This window comes from Eublepharis macularius, chromosome 17 (genome assembly GCF_028583425.1).
Source record: "Eublepharis macularius isolate TG4126 chromosome 17, MPM_Emac_v1.0, whole genome shotgun sequence".
Classification (NCBI taxonomy): domain Eukaryota; kingdom Metazoa; phylum Chordata; class Lepidosauria; order Squamata; family Eublepharidae; genus Eublepharis; species Eublepharis macularius.
Genome location: NC_072806.1, coordinates 6692637 through 6708341, shown reverse-complemented (window position 1 = coordinate 6708341; position 15705 = coordinate 6692637). Strand labels below are relative to the sequence as shown.

The 15705-nt window shown below is 44.5% G+C and overlaps 2 protein-coding genes across 3 annotated transcripts in view; one reads left to right on the top strand and one right to left on the bottom strand.

Moving 5' to 3' along the window:
• The window catches only part of PEX14 (peroxisomal biogenesis factor 14), a 140917-nt gene extending 139929 nt beyond the window's left edge, over positions 1-988 (bottom strand). The window contains exon 1 of the mRNA XM_055001979.1: positions 909-988. Within this exon, the coding sequence (XP_054857954.1) occupies positions 909-944 (36 nt within the window). The 5' untranslated portion in view covers positions 945-988. The remainder of the gene's footprint in view (positions 1-908) is intronic.
• Positions 989-3015: 2027 nt separating this feature from the next.
• Positions 3016-13896, top strand: DFFA (DNA fragmentation factor subunit alpha). 2 transcript variants are annotated; one of them, XM_055001928.1, is made up of 6 exons: positions 3016-3151; positions 7553-7714; positions 9154-9293; positions 10108-10297; positions 11098-11258; positions 12793-13896. In XM_055001928.1, exons 1-6 carry the CDS (start codon positions 3037-3039, stop codon positions 12994-12996), a joined length of 972 nt encoding a protein of 323 aa, XP_054857903.1. In that variant the 5' UTR covers positions 3016-3036; the 3' UTR covers positions 12997-13896. The 2 variants fall into 2 exon arrangements, with proteins under 2 accessions (XP_054857903.1, XP_054857904.1); XM_055001929.1 differs by lacking the exon at positions 3016-3151 and adding an exon at positions 3239-3387.
• Positions 13897-15705: the final 1809 nt, after the last annotated feature.

The following is a 15705-nucleotide window of genomic DNA, read 5'->3' as shown; positions in this document are numbered from 1 at the left end:
CATTTTTGAGATGGATGGAACAAGCTGAAGAAATGGGGCAGGCCTCTTGCTCCCGAGATCAGTCTCCCCAGATCACAAAATTCCCACCCAGCACTTCTGACTCTTGAAAGCTTCTACCCTGAAAATCTTGCTGGTCTCTAAGGTGCCACTGGGCTCTATTCCTGGCAGGGGGGCAGAGAAACCTAAGCAGAATGAACAGGCCAAAAGGACACCCTCACACCTTCTGAAATAGGGCAGGGGGCTAACAGCTGTTCGAAATCACTGGGTTGAATGAATAGAAATAGAAAATAATGAAATGGGGGGAAGCACATTAGAACAGGCAGAAAAGATGTCTGGCCTCTCCCCTTGTACAGCAAAGGATGCTCTGACCATCTCCTCCTTTCTCCCCAGGCGATAACCCCCACTAGGGATTTCTCCTCCCCCCTTTGATTCTAAAAGGGGGGGCACTAAGACAGCCGGCTAGTTACCCCACTGGGGTTGCCAACTCTGAGTTGGGAAATTCCTGGATATTTGGGGGTGGAGCCTTGGGAGGATAGGGAACTCAGAGGGGTATAATGGCATACCATATAATGGCCTCCTGGAGAGCTTCAGACATCCCAGGAGGTTGGCAACCGTGCACTCCACCCCTTCCTATTCCCCCCCCCCCCCATTATGGGCCGCCACCACTTCTTCCTATGCACAGAAACACCTTTTGAAATGGGGAGAGGGGGCAGAGGCTCAAGGAGAAAGAGTGGGGGCCCTTGGCCTCCCCCCCATGCAAGGGCACCTCTTCCACGTCCTCCCATTGGGGGCCCAGGACCCCCCACAGGCACTCCCCACTCTTGGAAATGGGGGGGGGAGAGAAGCTCAGCCCAGCCGCCCTTCTGCTCCCCCAGGAAGGGCTGCCTCAAGAGCTTCTCCCCGCTCACCTGCCCAGGTTGCTCTGCCTGCTCAGAGGAGGCCATGTTTCCAGACCCGGCTAATCCATCGGCGGAGCGAATCGATCGGGAAGGACTTCCTCCCGGGGAGGTGGAGGGCGGGGGAGGAGGCGGAGCAGGCAGGAGCAGACGGTCGCCGAAGAACCGATTGGTAAATGGGTTTCCACTTCTGAGCATAGGTTGAATATTTCTTGTTGTTGTTGTTGTTTGTTTATCGTCAGCCTTTCTCACTGAGATCCAAGAGGGATTACGTACTGCAAGGGAATACAATATAATCAATAATTAGGACATTTACAGAGCAAAAATACAATATGATCAGCTGGGACGTTATGGAAACATGCGATTTTTTAAAAAAAACTTTATTTTTGAAGATTTTTTTTTGTTTTTATAACAGTAATAATCATAACATTTCAACACAACATTTCAATTTTAAAACTAGCCAAACACATAGATGAAACCTTTCTGGATTAAAGCATGCGTAATTAATATGACATCTTTAGGAAGGTCTACATCAGCCAACAGAACCCGAAAGCCTAGGCTATCCACTTTCAATGCACTCTGGCGATCATTTGCAAGTGGGTTTTCCCATTTCACACTGTGAACTCCAGTTGCAGAGTGCATTAAAAGTGGATTGAAAGCCCATCATTATCTAAGGTTCATATATGACCTAGATGATTATTGATGACTGAAGTAGTGGATGATTGTAGAGATTTGATTTAGATAACTGTATGATGTAGTTCATGTTTTATGTGTTCATGTTTGAGTTATTATTTGAAATAAATAAAAAAAATTTAAAAGAAAATAATTCATCATCATTATTCACTGAGCTGCCCCTGCTGAAGCAATGCCTGATCAGTCGGAATGGTCCACAGAAGCTGTACTGGATGGCTGCCTCCCATCATCATCATCATCATCATCATCATCATCATCATGTTTTTTTCAGTGCTTACTGGTGTCTTGGCACTGCAGGGTTTGGCTGGCCTGACCAGTTTCCTCCTTCCTCTACTCCAGTTCCCAGAAAACACAGATTGCAAATACACAGATTGCAAATCTCGTGCATGCTCTTACATTGGAGTAAGTCCCATAAAGATTGTTGGAGTTGTAACATGCAGAGGATGGAAATGTAAAATTTGCAAAGAAAGAAAGGGGTGGTGTCTCTTCCTCTGCATGCTTAACTGGGAAATAATTTCAGGCGACTTAACAGAATTTGCTGCCATGTAATTAGAAGGCGGCCTAGAAATGTGATAAAATAAATAAATAAATAGAAGTGTAGAGCTGGAAGGGATCTAGTCCAACCCCTGCACAATGCAGAAAATTCTCAGCTACCTGCCACCTTCATTCCACTCATGGCCCCTGCTCCATGCCTAGAGGAAGGAAAAATACCTCCAAGATCCCTGGCTAAACTGGCCTAGAGGAAATTCCTTCCTGATCCCGAAATGGTGATTTGCATTATTCTGGGAATATACTAAAGGGCCAAAAAATTGCATATAGTAAGAGAGCAGACCTGGAGTCTAACACAACCTATATTTTCCACTGCATTGTTGTCTAAGGTGCTACTGGGCTCGAATTTTATTTTGCAACTACAGACTACCCACCTAAAAATGTGTTTAGCTTTTGAGGGTTGAAAGAAACTATATGCGCAACTTTCACTTCAACACAGCTCGATAATAATATTATAACAACATTCGATTTACATACCGCCCTTCAGGATGACTTAACACCCACTCAGAGCTGTTTACAAAGTATGTTATTATTATCCCACAACAATAATCACCCCGTGAGACGGGTGGGCCTCAGATAGCTCTGAAAGAGCTGTGACTGGCCCAAGGTCAGCCAGCTGGCTTCAAGCGGAATCAGACCCGGTTCTCCAGATTAGAGTCCTGCCGCTCTTAACCACTACACCAAACTGGTTCTCGATGGGAATGGACTTTGTCAAAGGATGCAATAAGAACTACATTTCCCAAAATGCACTGGGAAAGGAGAGTCCAGAGAGGGCGGAAGGAACGCTGGGAAGGGACCACATGGCCAGCTGTGCGCTGATTGGTTGTCTACCCGGGGGTGGGGGGGGGTCTCTGACTTTCCCTTTGCAAGCTTCAGAGCTAGGAGCGAAAGCAAAGCAATGGCAGCGGGTGGCTCTACGTTGCCCCTGTTGAAGCAATGCCTGATCAGCCGTAATTGTCAACAGGACCAGTATGGAGTAGCTGCCTCCTGCCTCCGGGAGCTGCGGAGCAAGGGTGAGAAGCTCTGGGAGGGGAACGACAGGGGCAACACACCGCACCCTGCAGAATCTGCACTGCAGGTGAAAATTCCTCCGGTGGAGTGTCCCCATCCCAGGGGGAGAAAGCAGCACCAGTTGAATTTCAGCCGGTCACACAGCTTCTAAAGGCTGAGGAGCCCTAGGGATTAGTGATAGATGTGACATTAGGGGTAAGTTGGTTTGGCTGCTTTTTCAACGCTGGATTTTAAGCAGGTATGGGGCAATATTTTCTCTATTATGTATTTAAAATTTTAGGCAGGTAGCTGTGTTGGTCTGCAGTAGAACAAGAGGATTTGAGTGCAGTGGCAGCTCAACCAACAAGATTTTCAGGGCAGAAACTTTCAAGAGTCAGAAGAAGGGACTCTCGGAAGCTTATGCCCTGAAAATCTAGTTGGTCTCTAAGGTGCCATTGGACCTGTTTATTTAAAAGTGTGTGTTTGTGTGTAGGCACGTGTTTAAATTTGTGTATTTTTTCTGACTCAGAAATCCCAGCTGTTTTCTTTCGCTGACATTGAGAAGACGTTTAAACAGATATTAAAGTAATAATACTTAGATATTAATTTGAATAAATACATCCATACAACTGGAATGTATACCTTTCATCTGAAATAATGATCTCTGCCTATCCATTCCTAAAGGGCAGCCCCGTTCAGACAGCTTTGCAGAGAAAGAATCCCTTTGTGGAAAGTATTTCTGTCCAATCCATGCGCAGATCACAGACATGTACTGTATAGTTTTCTATGTTTAGTTACAAATGGGAAAAGGGAAACAAATGAGAGGTGGGTTAGTGAAGAGAGATGAGAAATGTTTAGAAGAAAGAGGAGAGATCTGATAAAACAGGATAAATGGTAGTCTTAAGGAATAAGGAACTACTTTGAAATGTGGTTTGTCCTGTGTAATTGGGGGGGGGGATTTGAGGGGGGGCAGGAAGCCAGAGAAAGTCTGAGAAACAATTACATCATGCAAACAAAAGGGAAGGTAGAGAGATACAAATCTGAAAAGATTTGCCGGAGTCAGGAAAACGTAGTGAATTCTTGAAGACCAACTTATTTATTTACATTATTGTCTAATGAGGGTCCGAAGCAGGTTACATTGTCCCTCGCCTCCATTTTATTCTTACAACCACGTTGTGAGGGGCAGGTTAGACTGAGTGTGTGTAACTGGCCCAAGGTCACCCAGCAAACTTCCACAGCAGAATGGGGATTCGAACCCCAGCCTCCTTGATTCTCATCCAACACTCAGTCCAGTATACCGTAGAGGGGGCCCTCTTTTAATCTGAAATTTGGGAGCTGACTGGCCAGCCTGTCAAAAGCAAGGCCAACCCAGCTGGTGTTAGCAAATCCAGTAGCTCCTGGGAATCTATCAAGGCCATTTGAGAGGCTGCTACAGAGAAGAGTGGGGCAGTCAACTGTTCAGTCCAAACTCTTGCAGGGTTAGGCATTCCTAAAAACATTGAAATCTGCGTGCTAACTCTGGAAGTCAGACCTCACCTCTGCATCCTCTTCCACACTGCTAATGATGCTAGAGTGTAGCTTTTGGATCATGCACAAAGTATCTTATGGGGTAAAGAAGATGGGTCTGTCGGGAAGCAGGCATAACGGGGCTGTGACGGGGAAAAGCTGAGGCTCAGTTGCAAAGCAGCTGCTAGGAATGCAAAAAGCTCCAGGTTCCCAGGTTTTCACATTTCCTGTTCAAATATTACAAGTGTCCGGAAAGTGCTCAGAGGAGACAAGGTTGAGCTGGGTAGACAGGTGGTTTGATCTGAGATAAAGCAGCTTCACGTAAGTGCAGGGAAGCCCCATCCTAATCCAGAACACAGCCACAGTCTTGATGGTTGCTCCATCCAGGATGCAGAATTATGGAGCACTGGTTTTCTAAACAGAGGACCCCATGAAATCATCTGCTGAGGAACACTTGATACAGACTCCTGGTGTGTGCGCTTCAGTGGATTACGGAAAATCAGGGCACATGTTAAGCCCTTTTGGCATTGCAGTGGCTGCGCGCTACATGGGGAAATTAATTAGGGAGATCGGTTCCTGGCTTCTCCACATAAAGGCTTGCAGGCCACGAGTGTTGGGAAAAGATTTTCTCTGCCTAGGAGCCAGGAGAGCTGCAGCCAGGCACAGTAGACAGCACTGAGCTAGAGAGACAAATGGCCTGACTCCATATATACAGCCACTGTATAAGACACGCATAGGTTGTAGTGCGCTTTCTTTGCACACAGTTCATGGCCTCTTCAGTTAAAAGGATCTCAGAGATCAGGCTTTGAGAAAGACCTTTCTCTGCCAGAAGCCCCAGAGGGCTGTGACTATCCTGGACTAGATGGGCCAAGAATCTATCTCAAAGGCACCTTCGGTTGTTCAAGGGGGAAGGCTCGCCCAGGTACATTCTTATGGCTTAAGAGATGTTGACAAGAGTCTGGTTTAACAGCATGAAAAGAGTTTTAAGCTGTGTTAGCAGCAGGGATTGAATCTCCAGCTAAATTTGCACTACTCATAGCAGAAATCCCAATTGTGAGCACTTGCCTGCTAGATAGCATTATAATTGGACCAATGACTCGTGGCCTGGAACAGTTCCGATTCCACCAGCTTTGGGATTGTTTCTCTCCCACCCTTCTCTCATCCCCTACAGGCAGTGCATTTTACTCAGAAGGGGCAACTGTGGCTCCAAGTTTACTGGACCCCACCCAAATGAGTGCTACTTTTCTTCGTCATTTGTGGCACTTGGAAGAAGGAAATCAAGAATCAAATATCTTCCAGTTTACATAAGCAGCTGCAGCTGAAGGCAATCTTTGCTTGCTGTAGTGAAGCGGCTAATTGCAAATTGCTTTTTGGGTTGTGTGCTTCAACAAAAGCACACTTCCGTTTTTTCTTTCTCTGTACAGATATGTTTTGGTGCATACTGTCCATCAGCATCTTGCATTGCTGATCTAGTCATTTCTCATAGCACAAGTTGAGGAACGTTAATAATAAAAAGATGGAAATGGGGAGATAAATAGAGGTTAGGAAGGGTTTACAGCAATAATTCTAAAAATGGTGGGGAGGGCTGTGACTCAGTGGCAGAGCCCCCCCACTTGGCATGCAGAGTCTCAGGTTCAGATCCTGGTATTTCCAGTTAAAAGATCTCAGGCAGAAGGGGCTGGGAAACAAATTTGCTCTGCCTAGGATGCTGGGAAGCCACTGAAAGTCAAAGTAGACAATACTGTATCAGGTGGGGCAATGGCTTGATTTAAAAATAAAGATTCTTTCATTGATGGTTCTCAGGCTGTGGATTAGAAGCCCAAAGCCAGGATGAGAGAGTTTAACAGCTGATTGGTGTTATAGCAAGGTTTGGATCACTTTAGGCCCTGTTATTCCACTACTACCAACTACACATTATAATTGAGTGCCCCCCCCCAAAAGCACAGAACAGGCAACTTTATATAGGTGTATTTATATTTGCCTGCACTACACTGATCTCAGGCATATATTCAATGAGACACTTGTGCCCGATGACCATGTTAGTAGACAATCTGCATCTCAGTTCTCCGTTGCTTAAAATCCCAAATTCCTGCATGTGCTTCCAAAAGTTATAAATAATTCTGCCAAATTAATAACAACATTCGATTTATATACCACCCTTCAAGACAACTTAATGCCCACTCAGAGCGGTTTACAAAGTATGTTATTATGTTCACGACAATCACCCTGTGAGGTGGGTGGGGCTGAGAGAGCTCTGCGAGGGATACGACTTACCCAAGGTCCCCCAGCTGGCTTCAAGCGGAGGAATGGAGAATCAAACCAGGTTCTCTAGATTAGAGTCCTGCCACTCTTAAGCCTCTGGTTAAGAATCTCTGATCTAAATTCCTTTAATCCAGCCTGCTTCCAACCATGGCCAGCAAATTGGTTACAGAATCCTACATATAGAAGATGAAGGAAATAAGTCCCTATTAGTGTTGCCCCCTCCCCAACACTATCCAATGGCACGCAGCCTCTGAACACAAAGATTCCATTTCGCCATTGATGGATTTCTCCTGCATGAATTTCTTTAACCCCCATTCAAGTCAGCCAGTGGCCATTACCATGTCATGAGGCAGCAAATCCCATAGATAAATTGTGTGTTGTGGGAAGAATACTACTTTTTTCTGTCTTTATTGCCGATAATTTTTAAATTAATCATAAAAAAATTTTTTTAAATCTACTGCCAGTCAATTTCATCGGGCATCCAGGGATTTTAACAAACAGGAAAGCATGCCTCCTTAATAATCTTCGCAACATGAATTGGCAAGACCCCTGGAGAAAGGGGAAATAATAGGCAAAACGGCCAACAAAGAAATGTTAAATAGAGGATTGTGGGAAGACTTTTTGCTTTGTCGTCTCAACTCTTTCTTTTTCCACAGCTTGCGACCTCCTGATGATTGACAAGGGCTTAGAACCCATTACTTTGGTATTGGCTGAGGACGGCACCATTGTTGACGATGAGGACTATTTCTTGTGTCTCCCACCAAACACCAAGTTTGTAGCATTGGCAAAGGATGAGAAATGGGCGAGCAGCAGTATAGGTAGGATGTTGTCTGTTAGAACCGGGACACCAAAGGAAGGACAATGCATACTCTGAGGCACCGCTCTAGCTAAAATAACTTCTTTGCCAAGAGAAACAGCAATGAGTGTAAATCTCACAAATTAAAGTTTGATGCTTTTGTTGCAAAATGTATTCTGTTCTTGATAATCAAGGGAAGTAGACCTGGGCATTTGACCTATCAAAAAAGATTCAGTCAGTTGACTGGTGAAATGCTTTTCAAATAACAGTCCAGTATTTTCAGTGCTTTACCTTCATTAGAAGAACACCAAAAAAGATACTTTAATTTTCAACAGGTTTGATACTTATACTAACGATGGTAAGAAGTGTTATTGCGGAACAGTGAAATCAAGTACAAAAAATGTGATGACTTTCCAATTAAACGTATGTACGTGAGCAGACTTAAGCAGTTTTTGCTTCTGAAGAATGCTTGTGTTCCTGTTCGGAAATGTGTGCAGTTCTAACGGAGGCAGCGGTGGGCGGGGGGGGGGGGTGACAGCGAAAGGAGCAGCAGTGCTGTGCTGGTGTTAGGTGTGCCCCTGACTGCTGCAGAGCTGGGGCAGGCGCTCGTTGCTAATAAGGACACTGCAGTGAAATAAAAAAGGCAAGCTGCCTTCTATATTCTTGGCTTCAGGAATCTGACAGTATTCAAATAATACTCAGGCCAGTGACTGGTGTTCCAAGGTTAGCAAGGAGGGGCTAAGAAGGCTACGCCAGCCTGAAACTCTGACCCATGGAAATCTTTGGATTCTGAGAGTTCGGTGTTTGAAGATTTGAGAGCTAAGCTTTTCATGCAACCTCTGTTCATATGTCTGGCATCTATTTTCCCTTCTAGTGTAGAAACAGTCCAAAAATGTCTTTTATAGCTGCTGCTTCCAGCGCCACTTTCTTTCCTTCCACTGCTGCAGCTAAGGTTCATCATCATCATTTTTATGACAGTACCGAGACCAATAAACAAAAATTATGTTACCAAACCATTTATCAGTAAAAAGAAAAACCAGCAGCTAAGGTTCTGCTGCAGACCAAAATTCCTAACTCACTGGTTTTCAATTAATTCTTTTATGCTGCTAATTCTTTTTACGCCAGGATCATTGCTAAATTTAGTACTGATGGTTTTTATTTTGTTGCTGTTACAATTTTATTGGTTGAACTTTTTTTAAAAAAATTGTGAGATGCCTTGAGCAGGTCTGTGAAGAAGAGGCCTCTACAGTTTTCTACAGATAAAACGAAGTGTGTAGGTCCTTACTCTGTATCATGTGTGCCTTTAAATTGTGACTACCAGAAAAGAGGTTAGGCTGTTGCGGCAAAGGTCAGGCTGTTGCGGCAAAGAATCTTGGGGCTTCTTTGGCAGTACTAGATCGATTGGGGCACAGAATGTACCCCAAATCTTTTTTGGTTTCCACTGACAGCTGCTTCTTTTAGATGGGGGCACAGCTTGGCTCGAAAGAGAAGTCACTGAGATAGATGGAACGGATAGCAGGGGAGAGAGATGGAAACACCTCGCCAGACAACTGAAGGCGGACCTTTCTACCATTATCTTGATGTCAGAGGAAGACCTTCAGGTATAAAAAAAGGCTGCATCCGGAAAAGTCAAAATACCTTTCCTGCCTTCCATTTGTTAACCTGAGAACAGGTAAACAATAAAATATGAGCATACATTCACACCCGATGGATGGCAGTTTCCAGAACACAGTGAATGGACTTATTTGGGGTTAAAAAGGAAGCTATTTTATACCCTTACCAATGTCAAGTTGGCTAGCAACCTAGAGAACAGGAGCTATAAACATATGATGATGCCTTATATCAGACCACTGGTCTATCTAGTTCAATGTTGCCTACTTGGACTGGCAGCAGCTGTCCACACCTCAGTCACAGAAAGGTTGTCTTCAACACCTGCTCTTTAAGTCCCTTTAGCTGGAGATGTCAGGGATTGAACTTGGGCTTTCTGTGTTTAAAGAATGTACCCTCCAGTTGAGCCACAAGCCCCCCCACCCCCACCATCCACATGGGGAGGATATTGAATATAAGAATTATCTTGATGTATCAGGAAAAACTAATCCATCGAGTCTAGCATTCTGTTTCCAGTAAAGGGCCAGTTGAATGCCTTTGAAAATGATGATCTGTCCTGTGTTATTTCTCTCTGGAGAGAAATAAAGGAGCCTGAAAGTGGAGGCTCTCTTTAGTTATATCTAATAGCTTTGGGCAGATAGCTTTGTGCCTGCTTTGAAATTGTTACGGTTGAAACAGTAAAGGGGATTAAATGAGAACAAAAAACTCCATCTCTCGTTGAGCTGGATTCCAGCGTGTAGGATTTTGAGAGTTGTGGGAAGAAAAACGTCTTGTTTTTACAACATCTTTGGTACGGTTTTATTCCAGGTGCTCATCGATATCCCGTGTTCAGAACTGGCTCAGGAACTTGCAGAGAACCAGCTCAAAATCCAAACTCTGCAGGACACCCTTCAGCAAGTGCTGGACAGGCGAGAGGAGGAACGCCAGTCCCGGCAGCTTCTGGAACTCTACCTGCAGGCGTCGAAAAACGAGGACCACATTGTGCCAAGGGCTGCAGGTGTGTGTGTGTTCATCGGCTGAAGCCTTGGAGGGCTTCTTAGGAAGTATTTCAGTGTCAAAGAAAAAAAGAACGATTCTAGAGTAGTATACAGCTTGAATCAAAACAGCAACTCTTATACCAACAGCAAGTGGTATAAGAAGCAGTGAAAATGGCACAGTCACTAAGAAACTGTACAGGCGACACCACAGAAAGGTGGTCTTTAGTCAAGGTGAGGTTAAAAACTCGGCCCCCAGTTTTAATTCAAAGGAAAAGGCAAAATTGTTTTCAAAGTCCACAAGCTGCAATTATTCTGCAATTCAAACGTAGCATTTTGCTTAGGGTTTTGTACATGATACCTGAGTCAATGGCTACTCAAAAGGAGCAAAGACTCGCCTTCTCATACATTTTATTGCTCTCCAGACTGCTGCAAATCTGCCAGAAAGAACTCTTTGGTGACCCAGAGCTATTTCTGGAAAAAGACAGGGAGCTAAGGAAGGGTGACATCAACATGGATAAGGGAGAGAAAAAAATTTAGCTGGATTCTTCTGCACTGACAAAAGAAGGGAGAGAATTCACCAAGGACAGCCAGCAAAGGAAAAGCTGCCGAAATAACTATTTTGTGTACTTGATTTATACACTAAAGTTGCCAAAATTGCACCTAAACATGAAATTCCGTTTTTAGTTGGATGCTTCCTCCTCAGACAAAACTATCTGAGGAATCTCTGGGAGGAACCAAAGGTGTTTCTATAAAGCTAACATTTTCAGGGAAAGGAGTTTGCACATTAACTTTTGATAATGAATTCCTGGTGTCGACCTAGATCGAGAGGCAGAGGAAGCTGCTGTGGACGGAAAAGATACCGTTGACTTTGGGAGCAGCACCGAGGGAGCCGTCTCCACCACTCCACTCAGCAGCCAGATCTTGACAGAACTCAGAGATAAGCCTGCTCCAGAACTTAGCCTGGCTAGTCAGGACTTGGAGGTGGGTAAACCTGAAGCACTTAGCCTGCACTGAAAGGGAGTTAATTGGATTAGAAAAGGTGAGGGCCAACCAGGGGGTACAATATGAGGGTTATAAATTTACAAATGGTGTGAAGAGAATCTGTTTAGGAAAAACACCTTAATACATAAAACTGCTTGAGAGTGTGTCCACCAAAAATCCTTTAATGGAATTGAACCTGGGGACCTTCTGCATGTGTGGAGAAATGCCCTTTTGTTTGTGGATTGAACTTTCTACGGGCTGCAGTGGGGAGGGGCCAGTTCTGGAGTAGAATTTGATTTAGAGAGAGTCGGTTGGTGGAGGGGAGGGAGGGAGGAAGTTGACTGTTGAGGGAGAGATGGCTCTGAGGGATGTAGGTCTAATATAACCCCAGGTAACAAAGTATCATGCCTGCCCTACGCATTTAGTTAGGGCATGAGCATAGAGAAGGAGAGGGAGAGAGAGTAGGGGTTTCTTTTTATGTTGTGGTATGCCTTCCGTTCACTTTATACTTGCCTGTGTAGAGTTAAAAGTTAAATAAATGTTTTTGAACTTAATGAAGGAAGAAAGATCCTCTGTTCCACATAGTTCCCCAACCGCTTGGGACTGCTAGCAGAGGAGGGAGGTTAGGAGGCTGTCCCGCCTAACCAGAACCCAATACAGGTACAGTGGTGGCAGCAACTACCCAGAGACAGAAAAGTGAGACGGCCCCTTCAGATGCTAGGCTAGGCAAGGGAGGGGTAGGCAGAGCAGGGTCTACCGGCTGAAAAAAAAAGAGAGCCCCCAATTCGCCACAGCATGCAAAGCAGATGTTCTACCACTGAGTTATGATTAGAGATGGACACGAAATGGGAAAATGGCGGTTCGTGGTTCGTTGCGTTTCACGAACTGCAAACCGGCATGAAACAGCCTGGTTTGCGACCTGGTTCATGAATACTTCCAGGTCTGCAGAATGCCCATCTCCCCACCACCACCATTGCCTAGGAAACTGCAGCCTGTCTGCAGTGAAGAACCAAAAAACGAACCAAACGAACTACTCTAAAAATTGTCACGGTTCATCAGAAATTCCCTCCAATGAACCACCGGTTCGCGAACCAAAAAACGGCCTTGTTTGTGACGAACTTTGGCTCTTATTTCAGTTCATGCCCATCTCTAGTTATGATCCTTCCAGGGGCTGAAGCCAAGACCATGGCCTGTCTAAAGTCTCATCAAGTCCCCAGCACTGTGCTTCACTAGCTAACTCAAGAAAACTCTGGTTAAACACTTCTACCAAGTCAGATCATTGGTCAGTCTAGCTGCCTATTGTCTCTACTGTGGCAATAGTTGTCCAGGGTCTCAGGCAGAGAAAGATCTTTCCCAGCATCTGATACCTGAGATGCTTTAACTGGACATGCTGAGGATGGAACCTGAGAGTTTCTACTTGCCACTCATGTGCTTGACCCACTGAGCCACTTCTGCTTCTAGCAGAATGGTGAGGACAGAGCGAGAAACGCGGGCATTGGTATGACTGAGGGACTGTTTTTGTTTTCCACTGCAGCTGGTTTTCAAAAATGACCCAGAAACCCTTGCTCTGGCCCTGAACTGGGACACACCGAAGACAGAGGCCTTGCAGCAGGCCTGCAGAGGCGAGCTTTCAAGGCGTATGCAGCAGGTGCAGGCTCTACATGCCCTGAGAAGCATATCGAAGGGCAAGAAGAAGTTGGCTTGGGGGGAGTGGTTGAGCTCCAAGCGCAAGAAGTAGGAGGCCCTGGCAGCTGATGCTTGAAGCAGCAAGGAAGGAGACCCGTTCCAAGAAAAGTCTGGGTGGCTTTCTGTACTTGGATGTTGTGCCTTTATCAACTAAAAACTGAGCTTGTCCAGACAGTGCGTAAAGCCAAAGCGTCATTCAATGAGTCTGCAGGATCATGTATAGACAAAAGGTGTTTTTAATTCCACAGGACATCATAACTTGCCAGTTCTTGAAGCAGAAAAAAAGGAGTTACTTTTCTTTTCTCGCTGCAGATTATTTGGCACAAGCCTATAAAGACCTGTCCGAACAATCCCTGAAGGACATTAAAGTATGTCGAAAAATGCTATTTTAAGTAAAATGAAGAATCTTCTGGAGCTGATGAGAGCCCAGTCAAGCCCCGACAACACGCTTGAGTTTCTAGCTGCTGGTTTTTTTTCAGCAGTGGCCTAACACCCAGGAACTTCTGATTTGCAGTTCTACTTTCTGATCACCTCTCACCTTATTCTCTCTCAAGTTGCTTGACGTCCCGCCTCCCCTTTTTAAACGAGAGACTGTTTTCACCTGCTCAATCCTCACTCCCTTAGAACACGGTGTATCCTTTTGATTCCCTTCACGTTTTCAGAGACTGGGCGGGGCATTACTTCAAAAGTGCCTTGGCCAAGCATTTCTCAGCTGCCACCTCTGCTTTGTTGCCTTGGCTGTCTCTATGAGAATCTGTCAACATTTAAAGAAGAACCAGCATTTGAAGAGCTCACCCAGCTGGACTGCACACACGTTTCACTTGGATGCAGATTCATGGGACAATCATTGCTCTTGCTACCGAAAAATATCACGGATTAGTTTTGTTAAAATCACTTTTTCTACATACGTTTTACTGGTATTAAAGCTTTTCTGTTGTTTGATTAACTTGTACCTGCTGTGTGATCTCCTCATCATTTAAGGTTATGTATCTCATCTGGCTTCATTATGTGTTTACCTGTATGATGGCCTCAGCAAGGAGTGGGGAATCTTTTTCAAGATACATATCCCACCTACACAATATGTGGGGAAGCTGTACACAATGAACTAGCAATACTCGAGGTAAAACTCCTAAAGATGGTGTTCTTAACTCACTTGTTGATATTTCTTTTTTAGCATTATGTAATGGTTTCTTCTTCAAGGTAAAAAGCACATAACTGAAGCAGCCCAGATGTTTCAGTTAGGAAATTAAGGGTTCCTAATTACATTTATGTTCTTCCTTTCCTTCCATGGAGCCCACAACAGCATGTATAAGTTTTGCTGGGTGGGTTCTCATCTAGGCACTATATCAGACTTAGTTTAACAAGGTTGCTGCATCATGTGCCTAGAAACTGTGCTCTGTGAAGATCACAACTAAGGGGATTTTCCTAGTGTGCACATGATGTCTCTGTCACACACACTCGCTCAGTTCAGCAGCTCTCAAGTTTGTACACAGCTGAAAACTATCTAGAGCCATTCTCGTACCATTGTATCAAATAGTGAAGTTGCTTCCACATACCTACTTGCGGCCATCTCATGAATACAAGGCAGCCACCCACAGGCAACGCAGACTTAGAAAAATACAACCATGGATGTTAATCAAAGAAATAGCCTGATAAAGACGGAGTATGCTGTAAGAGCATAGAATGCCAAGAATAGACAGTTGATCTATTGGACATGATAACAAGGGGGAGCAGAAGAACAGAATTAGCCCGTTCAAGCCCTTTAGTATAAAGGGTTCTTACTAGGGTATTTAATGTTTTTAATACAGATCTTACCTTATTATTGGTTTTAATATGCCGGATTTTACTGTTTTCCAAGCAAGCAAGCAAGCCTTTATTGGCATATATTTTACTGTTTTAAGATTACAGATGTTTTAAAGTCGATGCTGAGAGTTGCCTGGAGCTCTCTTTTAGAAGAATGTCATGCTGTTTAGTGTGTGAATTATAGAATCCTGAGGGGGGTGATTTTGGGATAGGATTTCCATATCTCCCTCCCCAGAAATTCCTCGAGGACCTCTAGTTTGTACACCATTTTTAAACTGAACACTAGGCTACAAATAGTAATTTGATAGATTTGTCACATAATACTCTATATTAATTTGCAATAAAGGCAAATGTATTCACGTTCTCCTGCCGCACATCTGATGAAACAGAGATGCTGTTGCCGCCAATCGCAAGGCACCGTGCAAAGAAATACCATGTTTTCCATTCAGTGAGGCACAAGTTGTTTTGGGCCAATAACCTCTCAAGGAGCAGAACACAGTATTAATCAGCTATCAAACTCGCTTAAAGAAAGCACCTTTTGAAAGGTTGCTTGGTTGCAGATAGCAACTTCAGCGACAAACAGTGTTACTTCATTGAACTCTATGAGTGTGTTTCCCTGTGTAACAATACACACAAAAAGTTTTCTGAGCTCCCCCAGTTGAACAAAGCCAACACTCGGCCAGGTGAGAACAGAGACTAGAAAGCCGAGCCAAATGGACTTAGGACAGGGTTCAAAGGGGCCCCAAAAGAAGCCTGCAGGATGAGGAGTTAATTAGTGGGGTGGGGGGAATGCCATTGGCAGGATGCTTCTAATATCATTCAAGTCATGCACAAATATGACAGAGTTCAAATATATGTCAGCAATCTTGAACAGGGACTGCACAAGGATGCATTTTGAAATCCACACTTCATGTTCTCTCTGCATAAGAATACAGCTCAAAAGTTTAGTTATGCACAG

What these genes read in the sequence shown, in the direction of transcription:
- DFFA (XM_055001928.1), top strand. Translation starts at nt 3,037, where the DNA reads ATGGCAGCGGGTGGCTCTACGTTGCCCCTGTTGAAGCAATGCCTGATC. An exon ending in TGTCAGAGGAAGACCTTCAG is followed by an intron (nt 9,294 to 10,107) that starts GTATAAAAAAAG and finishes GTTTTATTCCAG; the next exon opens with GTGCTCATCGATATCCCGTG. An exon ending in TGGCTAGTCAGGACTTGGAG is followed by an intron (nt 11,259 to 12,792) that starts GTGGGTAAACCT and finishes TTTCCACTGCAG; the next exon opens with CTGGTTTTCAAAAATGACCC.